Genomic DNA, 17,655 nt, shown 5'->3' on the forward strand with positions numbered 1-17,655 from the left:
AGACATGACACTGTGTACCGGTCCCTCTGCCCCCCTCCTCTTCTCTATAGAGGGGACTTAGTGTGGAGACATGACACTGTGTACCGGTCCCTCTGCTCCCCTCCTCTTCTCTATAGAGGGACTTAGTGTGGAGACATGACACTGTGTACCGGTCCCTCTGCCCCCCTCCTCTTCTCTATAGAGGGTCTTAGTGTGGAGACATGACACTGTGTACCGGTCCCTCTGCCCCCCTCCTCTTCTCTATAGAGGGGACTTAGTGTGGAGACATGACACTGTGTACCGGTCCCTCTGCCCCCCTCCTCTTCTCTATAGAGGGGACTTAGTGTGGAGACATGACACTGTGTACCGGTTACTCTGCCCCCCTCCTCTTCTCTATAGAGGGGACTTAGTGTGGAGACATGACACTGTGTACTGGTCCCTCTGCCCCCCCCCCCCCCCATGCACCTCTCTGGGAAGTTTTGGACCCCCCTCCTCCCCTCCCCCAGTGTTGCAGACCTCCTCACATGCAAGAAACCTCTCCCCCTCACACCCAGGTCACATGACACACTCTGCCCCCTCTTATCATTGCAGGGACCCCCGTCCTCATACAGCCCAGCAGGCGAGGAGTAGAGGGCGGGGCAGTGGGCGGTGCCCGGCCTGTGTTCTTCCCCTCCTCCTCCTCCTCTCTTCTCACTCATCTCTCCTCCGATCTGCAGAATAACGGAGCTCAGCCGCCGCCATGGGGGTGGAAGGATGCACCAAATGTATCAAATACATGCTCTTCATCTTCAACTTCATCTTCTGGGTGAGTCCGGACCGATCACATTGGGGGGGGGGGGGGGGGGGTGGGGGCCCCTCTGTATGGGGGATACAGGATGGGGGTCCCTCCATGGTGTAATCAGTGTTCTATGATGTACAGGGAGGGGGAGGGGGAGGATGCGGCGCCCGATCATCATATATCAGTCCGATCATCACACAGATCACACAATGTCTACAGAGGAGAACAACAACAACATCATGCGGGGGCCGCACGTGGGGGAGACCGGGGATGTGTGGTCAGATCGGGGCTGTGTATGGTCAGATCGGGCTGTGTATGGTCAGATCGGGCTGTGTATGGTCAGATATGGACTGTTTTTCCAAATTGGGGCTGTGTATGATAAGATCTGAGCTGTTCTGTGGTGTCTAATGGGGTGTGTGTGGGCAGATTGAGGCTGTGATGTTAGATCGATTCTGTGTGTGGACAGATCTGGCAGTGTGGGGGGAGATCGGGCTGTGTATGGACAAATCAGGGCTGTGTGTTGTTAGATCGGTGCTGTGTTGTCAGATCGGTGCTGTGTGTGGACAGATCAGGGCTGTGTGTGGTCAGATCTGTGCTGTGTTGTCAGATTGGGGCTGTATGTGGACAGATTGGGGCTGTGTGTAGATAGATTGGGGCTGTGCTGTAAGATTGGCGCTGTGTGTGTGGTCAGATTGGCACTGTGTGTGGTCAGATCTGTGCTGTGTTGTCAGATTGGCACTGTGTGTGGTCAGATCTGTGATGTGTTGTCAGATTGGCACTGTGTGTGGTCAGATCTGTGCTGTGTGGACTAATGCCCCGTACACACGACCGGTTTTCCCATTGGAAAAACTGCGATGAGAGCTTTTCGTTGGGAATCCCGACCGTGTGTATGCTCCATTGCAGTTTTTCCGACAGGAAAACTGCCGGGAAAAAGAAAGAGAGCAGGATCTCTTTTTTCCCGTCAGGAAAAAATCCTAGCGGGAAAACCGTTCATCTGTATGCTTTTCTGGCGGGAATAAAACTTTAACAATTTGACGCATGCTCGGAAGCATAGAACTGAAATTTGACGGCTCGTTGTAGTCTTTTGCCCCACCGCGTTCTTGGCAGTCAAAAGTTCACCGGACTTTTGTGGGACCGTGTGTATGCAAGGCAGGCTTGAGAGGAATTCCATCGGGAAAACCATCGTTTTTTTTTCCCAATGGGAAAACCGCTTGTGTGTACGGGGCATAAGCCCCAGTCCTGCACATTGGTGCTGGTCTTCTGGGGATAGATGTTGGCATCACTCTGGCTAGACTGTATGGGGCTCATTCCCCTCTGCATTGTTCTGTATATAGACGATGGTTCTCTATAATCCCACCACCAGCCGCTATACATGGACGGCATGGGTCATTTTGTCAAAATCGCGGGCATAATTATCTGGGAGATGGAACACAATGATCACATGTGCCTCACCAGCAACAATTTTCTCCAACACAGAAGAGCTCTGCACCAGCTATAAAGGGAATTAGAGAGTAAAGTCAGGTCGCCATCCTGGCTGTGTAAATTTCAGTTCTAGATGGTCGAAAAACACAAATCCTTTCACAGGTAAAACATATCCCTTAAATGTATATAGAGCTCAGCAGCTCAGCCGGACATTTTTTGTTACAGTTTTGGGTAGAGTGGGGAAGCGTTAGAGCCTCTGGGGTAGATCCACAAAGAAATTACGCTGGCGTAATTTCAAAATTCCCGCGTCGTATATTTGTTTTGAATCCTCAAAACAAGATACGACGGCATCTCGGCTAGATCCGACAGGCGTACGTCTTCGTACGCCGTCGGATCTAAGATGCAATTTTTCCGCGGCCGCTAGGTGGCGTTCCCGTCGCAATCCGTGTCGAGTATGCAAATGAGCTATTTACGGCGATCCACGAACGTACGTCGGCCCGCCGCTTTTTTTTCCGTCGTTTGCGTTCGGCTTTTTCCGGCGTATAGTTAAAGCTGCTATACTGAGGCGTACTCAATGTTAAGTATGGCCGTCCTTCCCGCGTACAATTTTGATTTTTTTTACGTCGTTTGCGTAAGTCATTCTCGAATAGGAATTTGCGTAGAATGACGTCACCGTCATAAGCATTGGCGGGTTCCGGTTTAATTTCGAGCATGCGCACTGGGATACCCCCAGGGACGGCGCATGCGCAGTTCCAAAAAAAACGTCGTTTACTTTGGGTCACGATGTATTAACATAAAACACGCCCCCATTAGATCCATTTGAATTCCGCGCCATTACGCCGCAAGAGATACACTACGCCGCCGTAACTTATGGCGCGGATTCGTTGAGGATTCAAACTAAAAAATATTAGCTACGGCGGTGTAGCGTATCTTAAATACGCTGCGCCCGGCGCAGATGTCTGTGGATCTGCCCCACTGTCTATCATTTATTTAAATCAGCATTACGCTGCCCTTAATCACATTAGTTGCATCATTCAACTAATAATGCTTAACAAAATAAACATAAAAATAATAAAAGTGCCACAAGTCAAAAAAAATTGATAAATGTAAAAAGTCCCAATAGTCCAATCAAGTGAGTATAAATGACTGTGACTTCCTAATGGTGCTTCAACTCCACCAAGATAATCCAAAACAATTGTGATCCACCACCAGCCAAGTGACCGCTCACCTCAAATAAAGACCCTAAACAATTATAGGTTCCACCAATACTTCTGGTTTCGATTCCATCAGAATTGATGTCAACCAGCTCCGCCCGATGTGTTACGCCACTAGACACGTGACTTCCTCAATTATAGGTCATAAGTGCTCAAATCATCCTCCATGCATACTCACGTCCATGCATCTGAAGGCGATGTCCCACTGTGACGTGTGTATCTCTTTAAAAGGCCTGAAGATAGCCACTTGGCCGCCTCCATATAAATCTCAAGCAAAAGAAAGGGCCCCAAATAGTGTAGTATCTTTAATTTAATTCCGTGAAAAAAAGATATGCACTAACATTAGGTAAAGAGTTAAATAGACTCATACATTCTATAAACAAAGCAGTGTTCTGCCGAAACTTCCGGTTTTGATTCCACCAAAAGAGACGTCACCCAGCTCCGCCCAAAATGTTGCGTCAGTAAACATGATTTCCTGACCTAATTAGAATCTTTTTGGATGTTTCTCACATTGTTTTAATTTTTGGCACTTTGATTATTAACCCCCCTGGCGGTATTCCCGGGTCTGGCTCGGGGTAGGATTTCAGAACCAAAAGCGGTAACCCCGAACCAGACTCGGGATCGCCTCACAGTGTCCACATGCAGGGAATTACTTACCTTGTCCCTGGATCCTGCGATGCCTCCCCGCTGTGTGATCGAGCGGTGTCCTCCTCGCTCTATTCACAGTGCCGAGTGCTGCCGAGCTCCGTTCCCTGCGACGTTACGACGCACAGGGCGGAGATCGGTGCCAAATTAAAAAAAGTAAATAAACACAATACATACAGTATACTGTAATCTTATAGATTACAGTACTGTATGAAAAAAATACACCCCCCTTGTCCCTAGTGGTCTGCCCTGTGTCCTGCATGCAGTTTTATATAATAAAAACTGTTCTTTCTGCCTGCAAACTGGAGATAGCAACCAAAAGTGTCCCTTTACATCAAAAGTGGGTTTAAACCAGCTAGAAAAACAGCGATAATAAATAAGAATCACTTGCAGAATTGAGCGATAGCGATTTGTGGGGAAATTTGTCATCAAAAAATTAAAAGTAATAATTTTTATAATTTTATATTTTGTTATAATTATTTTTATTTATTTATTATATTATAATTTATGATTTTGTGTTTCAAATTTTATTACACACGGAATGTCTACTAGACTCTTGGTTGGACAGATTTAAGTGAGTTATTCCTAAGAATTACAGGCCTACAGTACAAAACGCCAAATTTCCTTGCATAATAATGGTACCGCTTTCAGCACCTAAAATCTGAACTAATCATACCGCCAGGGAGGTTAATATGTATATTTTGTTAAACATTAACCAGTTGAATGATGCAATTAATGTGATCAAGAGCAGCGAAGCTGATTTAAACACACTTATAAACCAATTTTAAATATGTTTGTGATTTTTATGGTGCTAGACAATACGGATCCTTCAAAAGGTTTTCCACATTTTTATTAACTATTCATTTAAATTTACATTAAAAAGTACAATTTTACATCACAAATACTGTAGGAATTCTAATGTCTCTTTCCATCATAAAGGCTACACTATTGTTTTCCTCAACATGTTTTGCCGACAATGGCTTCATCAGGAGAGTTATTGCCAAATTAGTATAATTTCAAAAACATCACATTTTCCATCTCATCAATGTGAAGGGTCTGTGTCCTCACAATCCTGTGGTGGTGGTTGAATGGCCATGGGAGAGGCAATAAGACCTCAGTATCTGCTGTATTAACAATCAGAGGGTTCCAGGTTCAGCTCTGCACATAGATCCCAGCATACAGCTTGCATGGTTTAGAGTAGCACATATTCATATGCAGGCTGGTATGCTGGTTACTCCATTGGATCAGGCAACCGATACTTTGGGTTTCGATTTCACCAAAAGTGACGTTGATTGGCTCCGTCCAACATGTTGCGTCACTAGATAACTGACTTCCTGATTTCATTAGACTATTGGGACTCTTTTTTGACATGTATTACATTTTATTGATTTGTGGCACTTTGATTATTAATATGTGTGTTAAACATAACTAGTTAAATGATGCAATTAATGGGATCAAGGGCAGCGTAACACTGATTTAAACACATATTGCTGTTTTTATGTGGGAACACATTGGCCCGGATTCACATACATTGGCGCATATTTATGCCGGCGTAGCGTATCAAATATACGCTACACCGACGTAGCGCAGAGAGGCAAGCACCGAATTCACAAAGCACTTGCCTCCCAAACTGCGCTGGGTTCCCCCGGCGTAGGTGGAAGTGGGCGTGAGCCATGCTAATGAGGCGTGACCCCATGCAAATGATGGGCCGAGTGCCATACAAGTACTTAAAACGAACGGCGCATGCGCCGTCCCGTGGACATATCCCAGTGCACATGCTCAGAATCACGTCGGAACTACTCCCTAAGATACGACGGATCACTGCCTATGACGTGAACGTAACCTACGCCCAGCCCTATTCACGTACTACGTAAACGACGTAAAATACGACGGCTGTGTTCCCTGGTCCATACCTTAGCATGAGTTGCGCCTCATATATGGGGAATAACTTTACGCCAGACGTACACCTTACGCAAACCGCGTATATAATGCGCCGGGCGCAAGTACGTTCGTGAATCGACGTATCTCCCTCATTTCCATATTTGAATAGGAAATCAATGGGAGCGCCACTTGCGGCCAGCGTAACTATGCGCCCACGATACGCCGGCGTAGGAAAGTTACGTCGGTCGGATGAAGCCTATTTTCAGGCGTATCTCAGTTTATGGGCACGGCGCATAGATACGACGGCGCATATTTACACTTACGCGGCGTATCCCGAGATACGTCGGCGTAAATGCTTTGTGAATCCGGGCCATTAAGTCTATTATTGATTTGTTCATTTATATGGCCTATTCTCATCATTAGTTGTTTGCTTTGTTTACTTTAATTGTTTAATTCACTTCAGTTGTTGTATTGGGGCAAAGGCAGTGTATGAGTGGTTTTTGTTTTACCTTTGTCCATTGTTGATTACTGTGTCCTAGCTGAGGAACTTCGCCCTCCTGTTGGTTTTGTGACCATTGTCATCGAGACAGAAAGAGGAAATTCAGATACTTTGGACTAGTTTACACTACTGTTGCTCTATGAAGAGCGGTCCATTTTCAGATTGCTCCTCAGAGAGCGTTTGGCAGGCGACGAGGAGGCATTGTATCGCCTCCTCGCCGCTTGTTTTAACCTTGAAAATGCCACACAACCTCCCTGCAACTGCGTTCCTTGTGCACAGGTGCTGGCCGATTAAAGGTCAGCCTCGTTCACTTGAATAGGTCACGATTTGTGGACAGAGATGCCAAACGCGTCAGAAGACTTAATTTCTGCCTCCGCCACAAAACTCTGTGACATGTGTACCACTGCCTTTCCAGCTAAGGAAAGGGAGCAGTTAAGTGGCGGTAAAAACATGACAGAACCACATGGCTTTACCACACTGTATATTGTCATCAAAGCAAGCAATATTTCCCAATTTCTCTCACAACTTTCAAAGATGGGAATTCTATTCTTTGTTGTGTCTCCAGGACATGAAATAAAAGGAAACTTCTTCCCATGGGAACAAATGGCAAACAATTCCTTGATGGGGGTTTAACCTTTCCCTAATGTATCTAAAAGTTAGAATTAGAAGCTTGTGATCCAGTAAACAAACAGGCCTTGCCCTAATAGGGTGACAATGCTAAGTGCCCATCACTGAAATCACTGCAGCCCTGTCACCCTGCTCATTACTGTAGTCGCAAAGGACTGTTGCATTATCATGCACCTTGAGAAGGAGGGTTGCCTGTGTTGTCACAGGGTTTAGTAGTGGCCCATGGGCCAGCGAGAGGAACCACAGTGCACAGCGGGGGGGAAACAAGCAACCCGAAACACCCAGAAGTGTGTCAGATGCAGTGGCGGGCCGCGCACGGGCACCACCACCCCATCCATGCATCAGTCTCCCTGATCTACATGCAGGGCGCCGGACCATGGATTCCATTCGGGGGATGTTTTAGAGCTAGAGGCTTTAATAAGCTTCAAAAAAGGATGGGCTCAGAGCCCACCACCAAGTTGTGCGACAATAGTGAATGAATATTCACTATTGCCCCACTGACCCTTCTCCTGGCTAATCATTAGGCGGGTCCTGAGACCCGTCACCTGATCGGCTGAAAGGACAGGTGATCCTATTGGACACCGAGGAGGAGGGGAAAAACTCACGGCGGAAGCCGCCGTGATGCTGAGGAGAGGAGACTTGATAGAAGCCGCTGTGGGGAATCCCGCTGACAGTTGATGACTCATCCATTGTTAAGGACCTGGCGGCCAGCTCCCTGACCCACTCCTTAACCAGGTAATCGCTGTATGTTAAGGGCGCCTGCGGCCTCCACTTCCAAAAAAAACACCTGCTAAACGCTGGACACCGGAGTTTAGTGGAGTTTAGGAACTGTCAACCCGTGGTTGCAGGAGAAAAAAAATCACATCATCTATGGCTAGCTAGTGACATTGAGCAGTGGTGGCCTCATTGGTTATTAGGCTGCATTCACACCTCGGCGTATATACGCCTGAAGCGCGACGCTCGTGCCGCTGGAGGGGCGAATTTCCATTGCTCTCTATGAGATGGTTCACGCCGAAACGCCGTACGCCTGCCGCCTGAAAACAAGTGCCAGACCCTTTTTTTCAGATTATTTGTGAAAAAAAAAAAAAGTTAAACAAATCGCGGCAAAATACGCCGCGTACGCGGCGTTACAGTGTGAATGCAGCCTTAGGATGCAGGCGGTCGAATGTGTATCAGACGGTGTCAGTATGACGTTGACTGATTTGGGGGGTACAATGCCTGGAGATGGGCTGCCAAGGGGTGCACAAATGAAGAAAGGTTGAGAAATGTTCTTCCAGACGAACTGCTGGTAACGTTTTGGTAGACGAGACTATTCGGGCGTGTCTTTCACCTCATATAATACAGACGGCTGTTCTTAACAAGTGAGAGCGGTGGTATGACATCATGGAATGGCATCGCTGTGGAATGTATAGCGTTTGGAGGGATACACAGAACACTGACACCTGTTTTCATCTGGAAGAGGCGAGGCCAGGACATGAAGTACTGCTGATTTGTACTCATTCATTCATTTCTTGGCAGACAGAAAGGCATGCTGGATTTTGTAGTTTTATAGTTATAAATGAACCAGTTGATGAATTGGGAATCTAGGGAATCCTGTAAAATGAATTTCTTCTGAATAAATGTGCTCTGCAGAGTTGTCCACTGTGCTTGCAGTTCCTGAATCCAGACGATGAAAGATTTATAACGAGTGATTCAGTGTAGATTGGATACCGTAAAGAGTCACGGTCTGCCAGTAAAAATACACTTGGCCAGGTTCATCCAGATTGTGAATTGATTTACTAACCTGTGTTTAATAAATTTGATCCCTTTCACACGGGCTTTCCGGTCAGGTCAGTTTTTCAGGCGGACCTGATTGGACGCTCCATTCAGCCCTATGGAGTGGCGGATGTCAGCGGTGACATGTCCGCTGACATCCGCCGATATCTGATCCTGTGCATGAAATCCAGACAGATGTAGCTGCTGACTTTTAATAAACATAAAACAGGGGTGGAACCCTGCTTTAAAAAAAGAAACACAGGCCCGGATTCACGTAGTTTGGCGCATTATTACGGCGGCGTAGCGTATCGTATTTACGATACGCCGCCATGTACATATCCCAGTGTGCATTGCTCCAAAGTACGCCGTAAGGACGTATTGGTTTCGACGTGAACGTAAATTACGTCCAGCCCCATTCACGGACGACTTACGCAAACGACGTAAAATTTTCAAATTTCGACACGGGAACGACGGCCATACTTAACATTGGCTACGCCACCTAGGGGGCAGGTTTATCTTTACGCGGCGTATCTCTTACGGAAACGGCGTATCTTTACTGCGACGGGCAAGCGTACGTTCGTGAATCGGCGTATCTAGTAATTTACATATTCTATGCCGAAATCAACGGAAGCGCCACCTAGCGGCCAGCGGAAAAATTGCACCCTAAGATACGACGGCGCAGGCCGTCGTATCTTAGCTAGGTTTAAGTGTATCTCAGTTTGAGCATACACTTAAACAGGCTTAGATTCCGAGTTACGTTGGCGTATCTACTGATACGCCGGCGTAACTCTTTGTGAATCTGGCCCACAATGTTTAAAAAATTTGAAAAATGAATTAAAAATGATTTAAACATTTTTTTTAACATTCTGTCACCAGTCAGTGTCCCTGATCACCACCACATATGATGACACCGTACTGAAATGGTGACAGTATGTAAAAAGAAATGTGAAAAAATTATACATTTTCAAATACATACACCATAGTTTGTAGACACTACAAATTTCACACAAACCAATTAATATGCACTTACTGTATTTTTTTTTTAATATATAGCAGAATACATTTTCACCTACATTTATGAAGAAATGTGATTTTATTTGATATGTTTTATAACAGAAATTAGAAAAGATTGGGTTTTTTAAAAACATTTTCTGTCTTTTTATCGTTTATCTATAAAAAAAAAATAGTGGTGGTCAAATACCACAAAAAGAAATGTCTACTTGTGGGAAAAAAAATGATATAAATTTAATTTGTGTATTGTTGCATGACCATACAATTGCCAGTTAAAGTAGCGCAGTTCAGAATAGCAAAAAAAATGATCTGGTCATAAAGAGGGTAAAACCTTCCGAAGGTTGTGGTTAAAATGACATTTAAATATAATAGAATTACTGTCAGGATCACTAGGTGATACAACTATACTACAGGGAGGACTGCTGTGCTAATAATAGTGACAGACCACATCATAAATGTAATTTTGTATTTTGCGTATAGTTTCACTTTAATGTTACATGGCCGCACTGTGAAAGGGAACCAGGAGATGTTGTTTTTTGTGAAGGATGTGTAACTCTATAAAAAGGTAGCTATTTGCTTATTGTAATGGTGGGAATTTACTTAAGTGATAAACAGAGTTTCCTGCTTTGCTGGGAGGAGGAAATTACTGTAGTAAAGGAATATACATCACATCTGCAAGGTCTAGATGGGCTGTTCTACCACAAATGTCTGTTTTTCTTGATCCTTACATTCACATAGACAAAAGTCACACTACTTCTCATTTTTTTTGTTATCCCAATAGCAATAGACAAGTGCTATTCAACTATTTCCTTTCATGTGGGACTCCAGACAAATATTTTTTTGTTGCTGAACTGTCGGGATTTTAGTGCTGTGTCTCCATTGGAGAAATTTCCCTTTACTCCCTGTTCCTGAGTTTGCAGTATAAAGATGGTGTAGGTTCTCGCCTTTACCGACTCCACCCAATGCTTTAAAAATGGGTTGGGATGGAAATTTATTGTAACTATGGAAATATGTATGAACCCTTAGGCCCCGTACACACGAGAGGATTTATCCGCGGATACGGTCCACCGGACCGTTTCCGCGGATAAATCCTCTGGAGGATTTGCGAGGATTTTGATCCGATGGAGTGTACTCACCATCGGATCAAAATCCGCGCCGAAATCCCATCGCGATGACGTGTCGCACCGTCGCCGCGATGATGACGCGGCGACGTGCGCGACGCTGTCATATAAGGAATTCCACGCATGCTTCGAATCATTACGACGCATTCGGGGGATTCATTCGTACGGATTGATCCGGTGAGTCTGTACAGACCAGCGGATCAATCCATTGGGATGGATTCAAGCGGATAGATTTGAAAGCATGTCTTCAAATTTTTATCCGCTGGAAATCCATCCCAGGGGATAAAAATACGCGGAAACAGATCCGCTGGATTGTACACACCAGGGGATCTATCCGCTGGAGCCGGTCCGCGGATCAATTCCAGCGGATGGATCCTCTCGTGTGTACGGGGCCTTATGCTAACTCATCTGTGAATGTGGGTGAGTCTAGATGTTTTAATATATACCGTATATATAAAAATGGAGGTCTGTTTTGCTCTTTTGCCTACAACTCTCGGGGCCAGATTCACAAAGTGATACGCCGTCGTATCTCTGAGATCCGACGGTCGGATCTATGCGACTGATTCATAAGAATCAGTTACGCATAGATCTCCCTTAGATCCGACTGGTGTAAGTGACTTACACCGTTGGATCTTAGGCTGCAATATCCCGCCGGCCGCTAGGTGTCGCTTCGTTTTTTTACGCGAGGAATATGCAAATTCTGATTTCCGCCGATTCAGAAACGAACGCCCGCCCGTCGCTTTTTTTTTTACATCGTTTGCGTTCGGCTTTTTCCGGCGGATAGTTACCCCTGCTATATGAGGGGTAGCTAATGTTAAGTATGGCCGTCGTTCCCGCGCCGAGTTTCAAATTTTTACGTTGTTTGCGGAAGTCGGTCGGGAATACGGATGGCCGGAATTTACGTTGCCGCCGAAAACAATGACGTCCTAGCGACGTCATTTGGAGCATGCGCACTGGGAAATATCGCCGGCGGCGCATGCGCAGTTAAATCGGTGCGGGAACGCGCCTGATTTAAATTGTACACTCCCCCTAGCCGCGGAATTGGAATTCCGCCATGGGAGTTACGATCCGCCGGCACAAGTTTGGAGGTAAGTGCTTTGTGAATACTGCACTAGCCTCGCAAAAGTGCGCCGGCGGATCATAAATCACATAGATTACGCGGATCTAAAGATCCGCTAATCTATGTGAATCTGGCCCTCTGTATTTAACCTGGAGCTAACCTAGGTGGATGACATCATGCCCCCACCCATGTGACAGTGTTTGGGTCTAGGGCAGCCTTTCTTAACCTTTATACCCTTGAGGAAACCTCAAATGAATTTTCAGGTTGCAGAAAACCCTTACTAAAACCAATTTAGTGGGGAAAATGTCCTTACGTTGGTGGCCAAATGGAAGAATGTACTTTACATTGGTGACCAGATGGAAGAATGCCCCTTACATTGGTGACCAGATGGAAGAATGCCCCTTACATTGGTGACCAGATGGAAGAATGCCCCTTGAATTGGTGACCAGATGGAAGAATGCCCCTTACATTGGTGGCGAGATGGAAGAATGCCCCTTACATTGGTGGCCAGATGAAAGAATGCCCCTTACATTGGTGGCCAGATGGAAGAATGCCCCTTACATTAGTGGCCAGATGGAAGAATGCCCCTTACATTAGTGGCCAGATGGAAGAATGCCCCTTACATTGGTAGCCAGGTGAAAGAATGCCCCCTACATTGGTGACCAGATGAAAGAATGCCCCCTACATTGGTGACCAGATGAAAGAATGCCCCCTACATTGGTGACCAGATGAAAGAATGCCCCTTTCTATTGGTGACCAGATGGAAGAATGCCCCCTACATTGGTGACCAGATGAAAGAATGCCCCCTACATTGGTGACCAGATGGAAGAATGCCCCTTTCCATTGGTGACCAGATGGAAGAATGCCCCTTACATTGGTGGCCAGACGAAAGAATGCCCCTTACATTGGTGGCCAGACGAAAGAATGCCCCTTACATTGGTGACCAGATGGAAGAATGCCCCTTACATTGGTGACCAGATGGAAGAATGCCCCCTACATTGGTGACCAGATGGAAGAATGCCCCCTACATTGGTGACCAGATGGAAGAATGCCCCTTTCCCTTGGTGACCAGATGGAAGAATGCCCCTTCCATTGGTGACCAGATGGAAGAATGCCCCTTCCATTGGTGACCAGATGGAAGAATGCCCATTACATTGGTTACCAGATGAAAGAATTATTTTTATATTGGTGGCTAGATGAAAGAATGCCCCCTTACATTTGTGGTCAGACTGCCACCCTTATAGACAGCTAAAAAGATGATGCTGTCATGTCACTGGCTACGCCAAGTGGTGTTGGCTCTGGACCTATGCAGGAACCATCAAATGAGAGGTCAATCAACAACAGCTCAAGGAACCCTACCAACTTCTGGAGAAACCCTAGGGTTCCACGGAACCCTGGTTGAGAATTGCTGGTCTAGGAATGGGCCATTCAGACCCAAGTGCTGTTACATATTCCCCCATAACAGGCTGCTGCCATTGCTGACCTCTCCCTCTGAAAACTTCAGTTCTCTGGTTGTCATGCAAGAGCTTTTGTATTTTCGGTGACCATGGAAATGTGTTCACATTAGGAGCCCTGACCTCACTCTGACTTTCCTTATCTCATACATGTTCTTGGTCGCTGTCTCAGGAAGTACTGAAGGCAAAGACAGCAATTGGCACGTTCACAAGGAGGTCAGCTATGGGCTATGGCAGCTCCCATATTTTTACCAGTACAAGGAGGGTATCATGGATTCTGTTTTAATCTGCCCGCTGTATAAAAGGAAAACACTGCTAAATGCTATTTACATCTTATAACACCCCTTGTTTTCAGAAAAACTGCTTTCTACGAATATAGGAAACATTAACACTGGCTTTTTAGGGTTCATTGAAACAGTGTATTTCACTGTGTAAGGGGCTGGCAGCAGCAAGATCCTGCATTTTCTAGTTGTTTGTACTCCTGTATTGTTTACAAGTGTCCATGTGCCCTGTTGGCAACCACCACATGTAATTATCAACAATATGCAGTCAAGGGCACAGTAGATAGGCCCCTGCTTCCTGGCATCCTTGGTTACTAGGACACAGGTGGCTCCTGCCAATTAGTATCCTCGGTTGCTAGGATGCAGGGAATTTAAGTGTCCTTAATTGCTAGGCTGCATGTACAGCCCAGTGTCCTTAGTTGCCATGACACAGATGACTTCTGTTGCCTAGCATCCTTGGTTACTAGGACTCAGGTGGTCATTCATGGCCAACATGTAAACATCAATAGTGTGCAATTAGTGGCTGCAGCACTGCTGACTACACATTATTGATATTTGTATGTTAGCCAGCAGCAACCAATACAACCAATAGGCTAAAAGAGAAGTATGGGCCTTTAAAAAAAAAATAATAATTTGGAATCATACCTTCTTACCTGCCCTCCCTAGGCTTTAAGGCTGAGAACCGATCGGTGAAAGACTGCCGGTCGCTTGGTTCTCTGTGCTCCATGAGCAGGCCCGGATTTACTCCCTTTGTAGCCCCAAGGCCGGGTCCTTCAATGCCGCCCCCGCCTGCGCAGTACAGGGGGGACATTATCCGCCGGGGGACTTTTTCGGCAGGACACTGAGAAGCGGGAGGGGGTGCTGCTGCCGAATATGACATTGAGAGGCGGGGGGTGCTGCTGCTGAAAATTACATTGAGAGTCGGGGGGGTGCTGCTGCCGAATATGACATTGAGAACCATCTCACCTCCTCTTCCCTCTGTTTTCTCTCCTCTCACCATCCGTGACATGACCTGGGGGGACTCCCGAAATAAAATTGTCCTCTCCTCTCAGCTGCAATGCCGCCCCTGCACCCACTGCCACCCCGAGGCCTGGCCTTGTTGGCCTTGTCTGGAATCCGGCCCTGTCCATGAGAAGAGAGCTGTTAACTGTCATTCACTGACTCTTTTCTCTCCCCCCCCCCCTCACTCCCCTCACTAGAGCCCTGGGCTGTGGAGGGGGCATGGGATGCTGGCTTAGGCTCTCTTTGGCTCACAGAGAGGCTGAGCCGGGTGACGGTCAAGGCACGTGGGCGGATCCCGACCATATGGTCAAGATCTTTCCCAAAGCCTAGATCCGCTCTGTGACTTCAGCCGACAGGCCACAGGATGCAGCATTTTTAATAAGCTGTTAAGGCCATTGTTTCTATTCGGCCTATCCTGCTTAGTATGTCATGGATCTCAGTGGTAGGGGGTGACCACAAGGTAGCCCTCCTGACACTTTTGTTATACCACAGTTGGCACAAAAACCCCAGATTATTCTGCTTGCCTGGTTTAAAAGATTGGCTTTTTTTCCACATTTAGGCCCCGTAAACACGACCGGATCTGTCCGCTGGGATTTATCCGCGGATCAGTTCCAGCAGACAAATCCGGTCGTGTGTACGGCCTAGCGGACATTTTTCGGCGGGCATTTGTCCAGCCGACTGTTTTCAAGCGGATAAAAATTTCTTAGCATGCTAAGAAATCTATCCTCTGGAAACCTGTCCGTCGGACTTATCCGGTCGTCTGTACAGACTCACCGGATAAGTTCGACCGATCCCCATCCCTCGCATGCGTCGAAGTGATTCGACGCATGCGTCAAAGTATTTACCTTCCAGGGTCGCCGCGTCATCGTCGCGGCAACGGCGCGGCCACGTCACCGCGTATGTTTTCCGCGGGGATTTTGATCTGATGGTGTGTACAGCCATCAGATCAATATCCGGGGCAGAAATGTCCGAGTGAAACGGTCCGGTGGACCGTTTTCATCGGATATCCGCTCGTGTGTACAGGGCCTAACAGCCTCCCAGCTCTAGAAACGTGGATACAATTGTTAATAAGCTAGATTTTTAGCTATATAAACAGTTCTGCAATTAATATCACACAATGTTAATTATATGAAGTTTTAATTCGTCACTGTCTAGTAATGATTATTTTTCGCAGAGCCTTCCAACTTTTGCCCCAGCTAAGTGGCCACACTGAAAAAAACAAGCAGTAGAGTTCAAACTTAGTATGCAGCAAGAATTTATAAGGAAGCAGTAGTCTATTAGGCAAGAACATATTTCAATATGATTTAAAGTGTAAGTAAAGCTTGATATAAAAAAATAATAAAAATTCACCCTGCAAGGCAATGTCATAATGTGCTAGTATTCATATTACTATAGCTGGGTTTTGCTCTATTATGGTTTTGTTATTGCAATAAAGATAGAGAATTGTAGGTAAAACACTAGAAGGAGATCTCAGTCGTTCAGTGTAGTCAATGGGGTAGTAATACAGCCACATAGGGAGTGCATTGTTTTCAAGGAGTCCGCTGACTTATTGTGTTGCATTGTGTTGCAAAGCAGAAACACAAGCAGGAAACAGAACCTAGGTTTGTAATAAGAAAATATGGCTGTCATTATGTACAGTACATGTAAAATTCCAAACTATAGATGGAAACAGGTTTTTATACCTACTGGATATCTAAAACAAACCTGGGCCAAATACACTTTATTTCACTCTATATGCAGACATCAGGAAGGGCTTTGTAGACATTTGGAATGCTTGCTAGCAGTGATGTAACTATAGCCATTGCAGCCCATGGCACTGTCATGAGGCCTGATGTTGGGAAGGGCGTGCGCTCCACGCCTTGGTCTCTGTGCGGTTCAGCGGCAAGGGATTTGCGCCCAACCTGAGTTTACTCAGAAGCCTCTACGCGACCTAATGAAGTGCCCATATTAGGTCAATGATGTCACAAGCGTCGCTGCCCCTTCGTGTACATCAGCTATATGAATATCTTCCATCTGGCCACCAATGTAAGGGGCATTCTTCCATCTGCTCACCAATGGAAGGGGCATTCTTCCATCTGGTCACCAATGGAAGGGGCATTCTTCCATCTGGTCACCAATGGAAGGGGCATTCTTCCATCTGGTCACCAATGTAGGGGGTATTCTTTCATCTGGTCACCAACCTGAGTTTACTCAGAAGCCTCTACGCGACCTAATGAAGTGCCCATATTAGGTCAATGATGTCACAAGCGTCCCTGCCCCTTCGTGTACATCAGCTATATGAAAAGGAAGCAGCTCATTGGCAGCAATGTTGCAGCTCATTGGCAGCCTTGATAGCTAACCCAAGATTAAAGCGGAGTTCCGCCCAAAACAAAATAATTAAAAGTCAGCAGCTACAAATACTGCAGCTGCTGACTTTTAAAAAAGGAAACTTACCTGTCCAGGACACCCACAATGTGGGCACCCTCGGCTCTCGGGTGTTGCCGCCGCCATCTTCGGTAAGGGAATCAGGAAGTGAAGACTTGCGGCTTCACTTCCTGGTTCCCTACTGCACATGCACGAGTTGCGCTGCGCGATCCCACTGGTCTCTGCTGTCTTCTGGGACCTGTGTGTCTCCACAAAGACAGCGGGGGGGGGGGGAGAGTAGGCGCCGGACGTGGCGTAGGTCACCACAGATACACAGGTATCTCTGACACCCCCCTCCGAACAGTGGAAAATGTGACAGCGGAGGGGGAGGAGGATTCCAAAAAGTGGAAATTCCATTTTTGGGTGGAACTCCGCTTTAAACCCAAGCTCGTCACTGCTAGGGAGGTTGACTGATGTCTCCATTCAGGAAGACCTGACAGCAGATGTACAGGATCGTGCAAGTAGCTCATGCACCTTTTTGAGCTTTGAGGCTGGGTTCACACATATGCAAATTGGATGCAGG

The 17,655-nt window shown here is 46.4% G+C and overlaps 1 protein-coding gene across 1 annotated transcript in view; it reads left to right on the forward strand.

The window, feature by feature from the left end:
- The first annotated feature begins 652 nt into the window (after positions 1 to 652).
- The window catches only part of CD81 (CD81 molecule), an 88,731-nt gene continuing 71,728 nt past the window's right edge, over positions 653 to 17,655 (forward strand). Inside the window, exon 1 of the mRNA XM_040328477.1 lies at positions 653 to 784. Coding sequence (XP_040184411.1) covers positions 719 to 784 — 66 coding nt within the window. The 5' untranslated portion in view covers positions 653 to 718. The remainder of the gene's footprint in view (positions 785 to 17,655) is intronic.

The sequence above is a fragment of the Rana temporaria genome, chromosome 11 (genome assembly GCF_905171775.1).
Source record: "Rana temporaria chromosome 11, aRanTem1.1, whole genome shotgun sequence".
Taxonomy (NCBI): domain Eukaryota; kingdom Metazoa; phylum Chordata; class Amphibia; order Anura; family Ranidae; genus Rana; species Rana temporaria.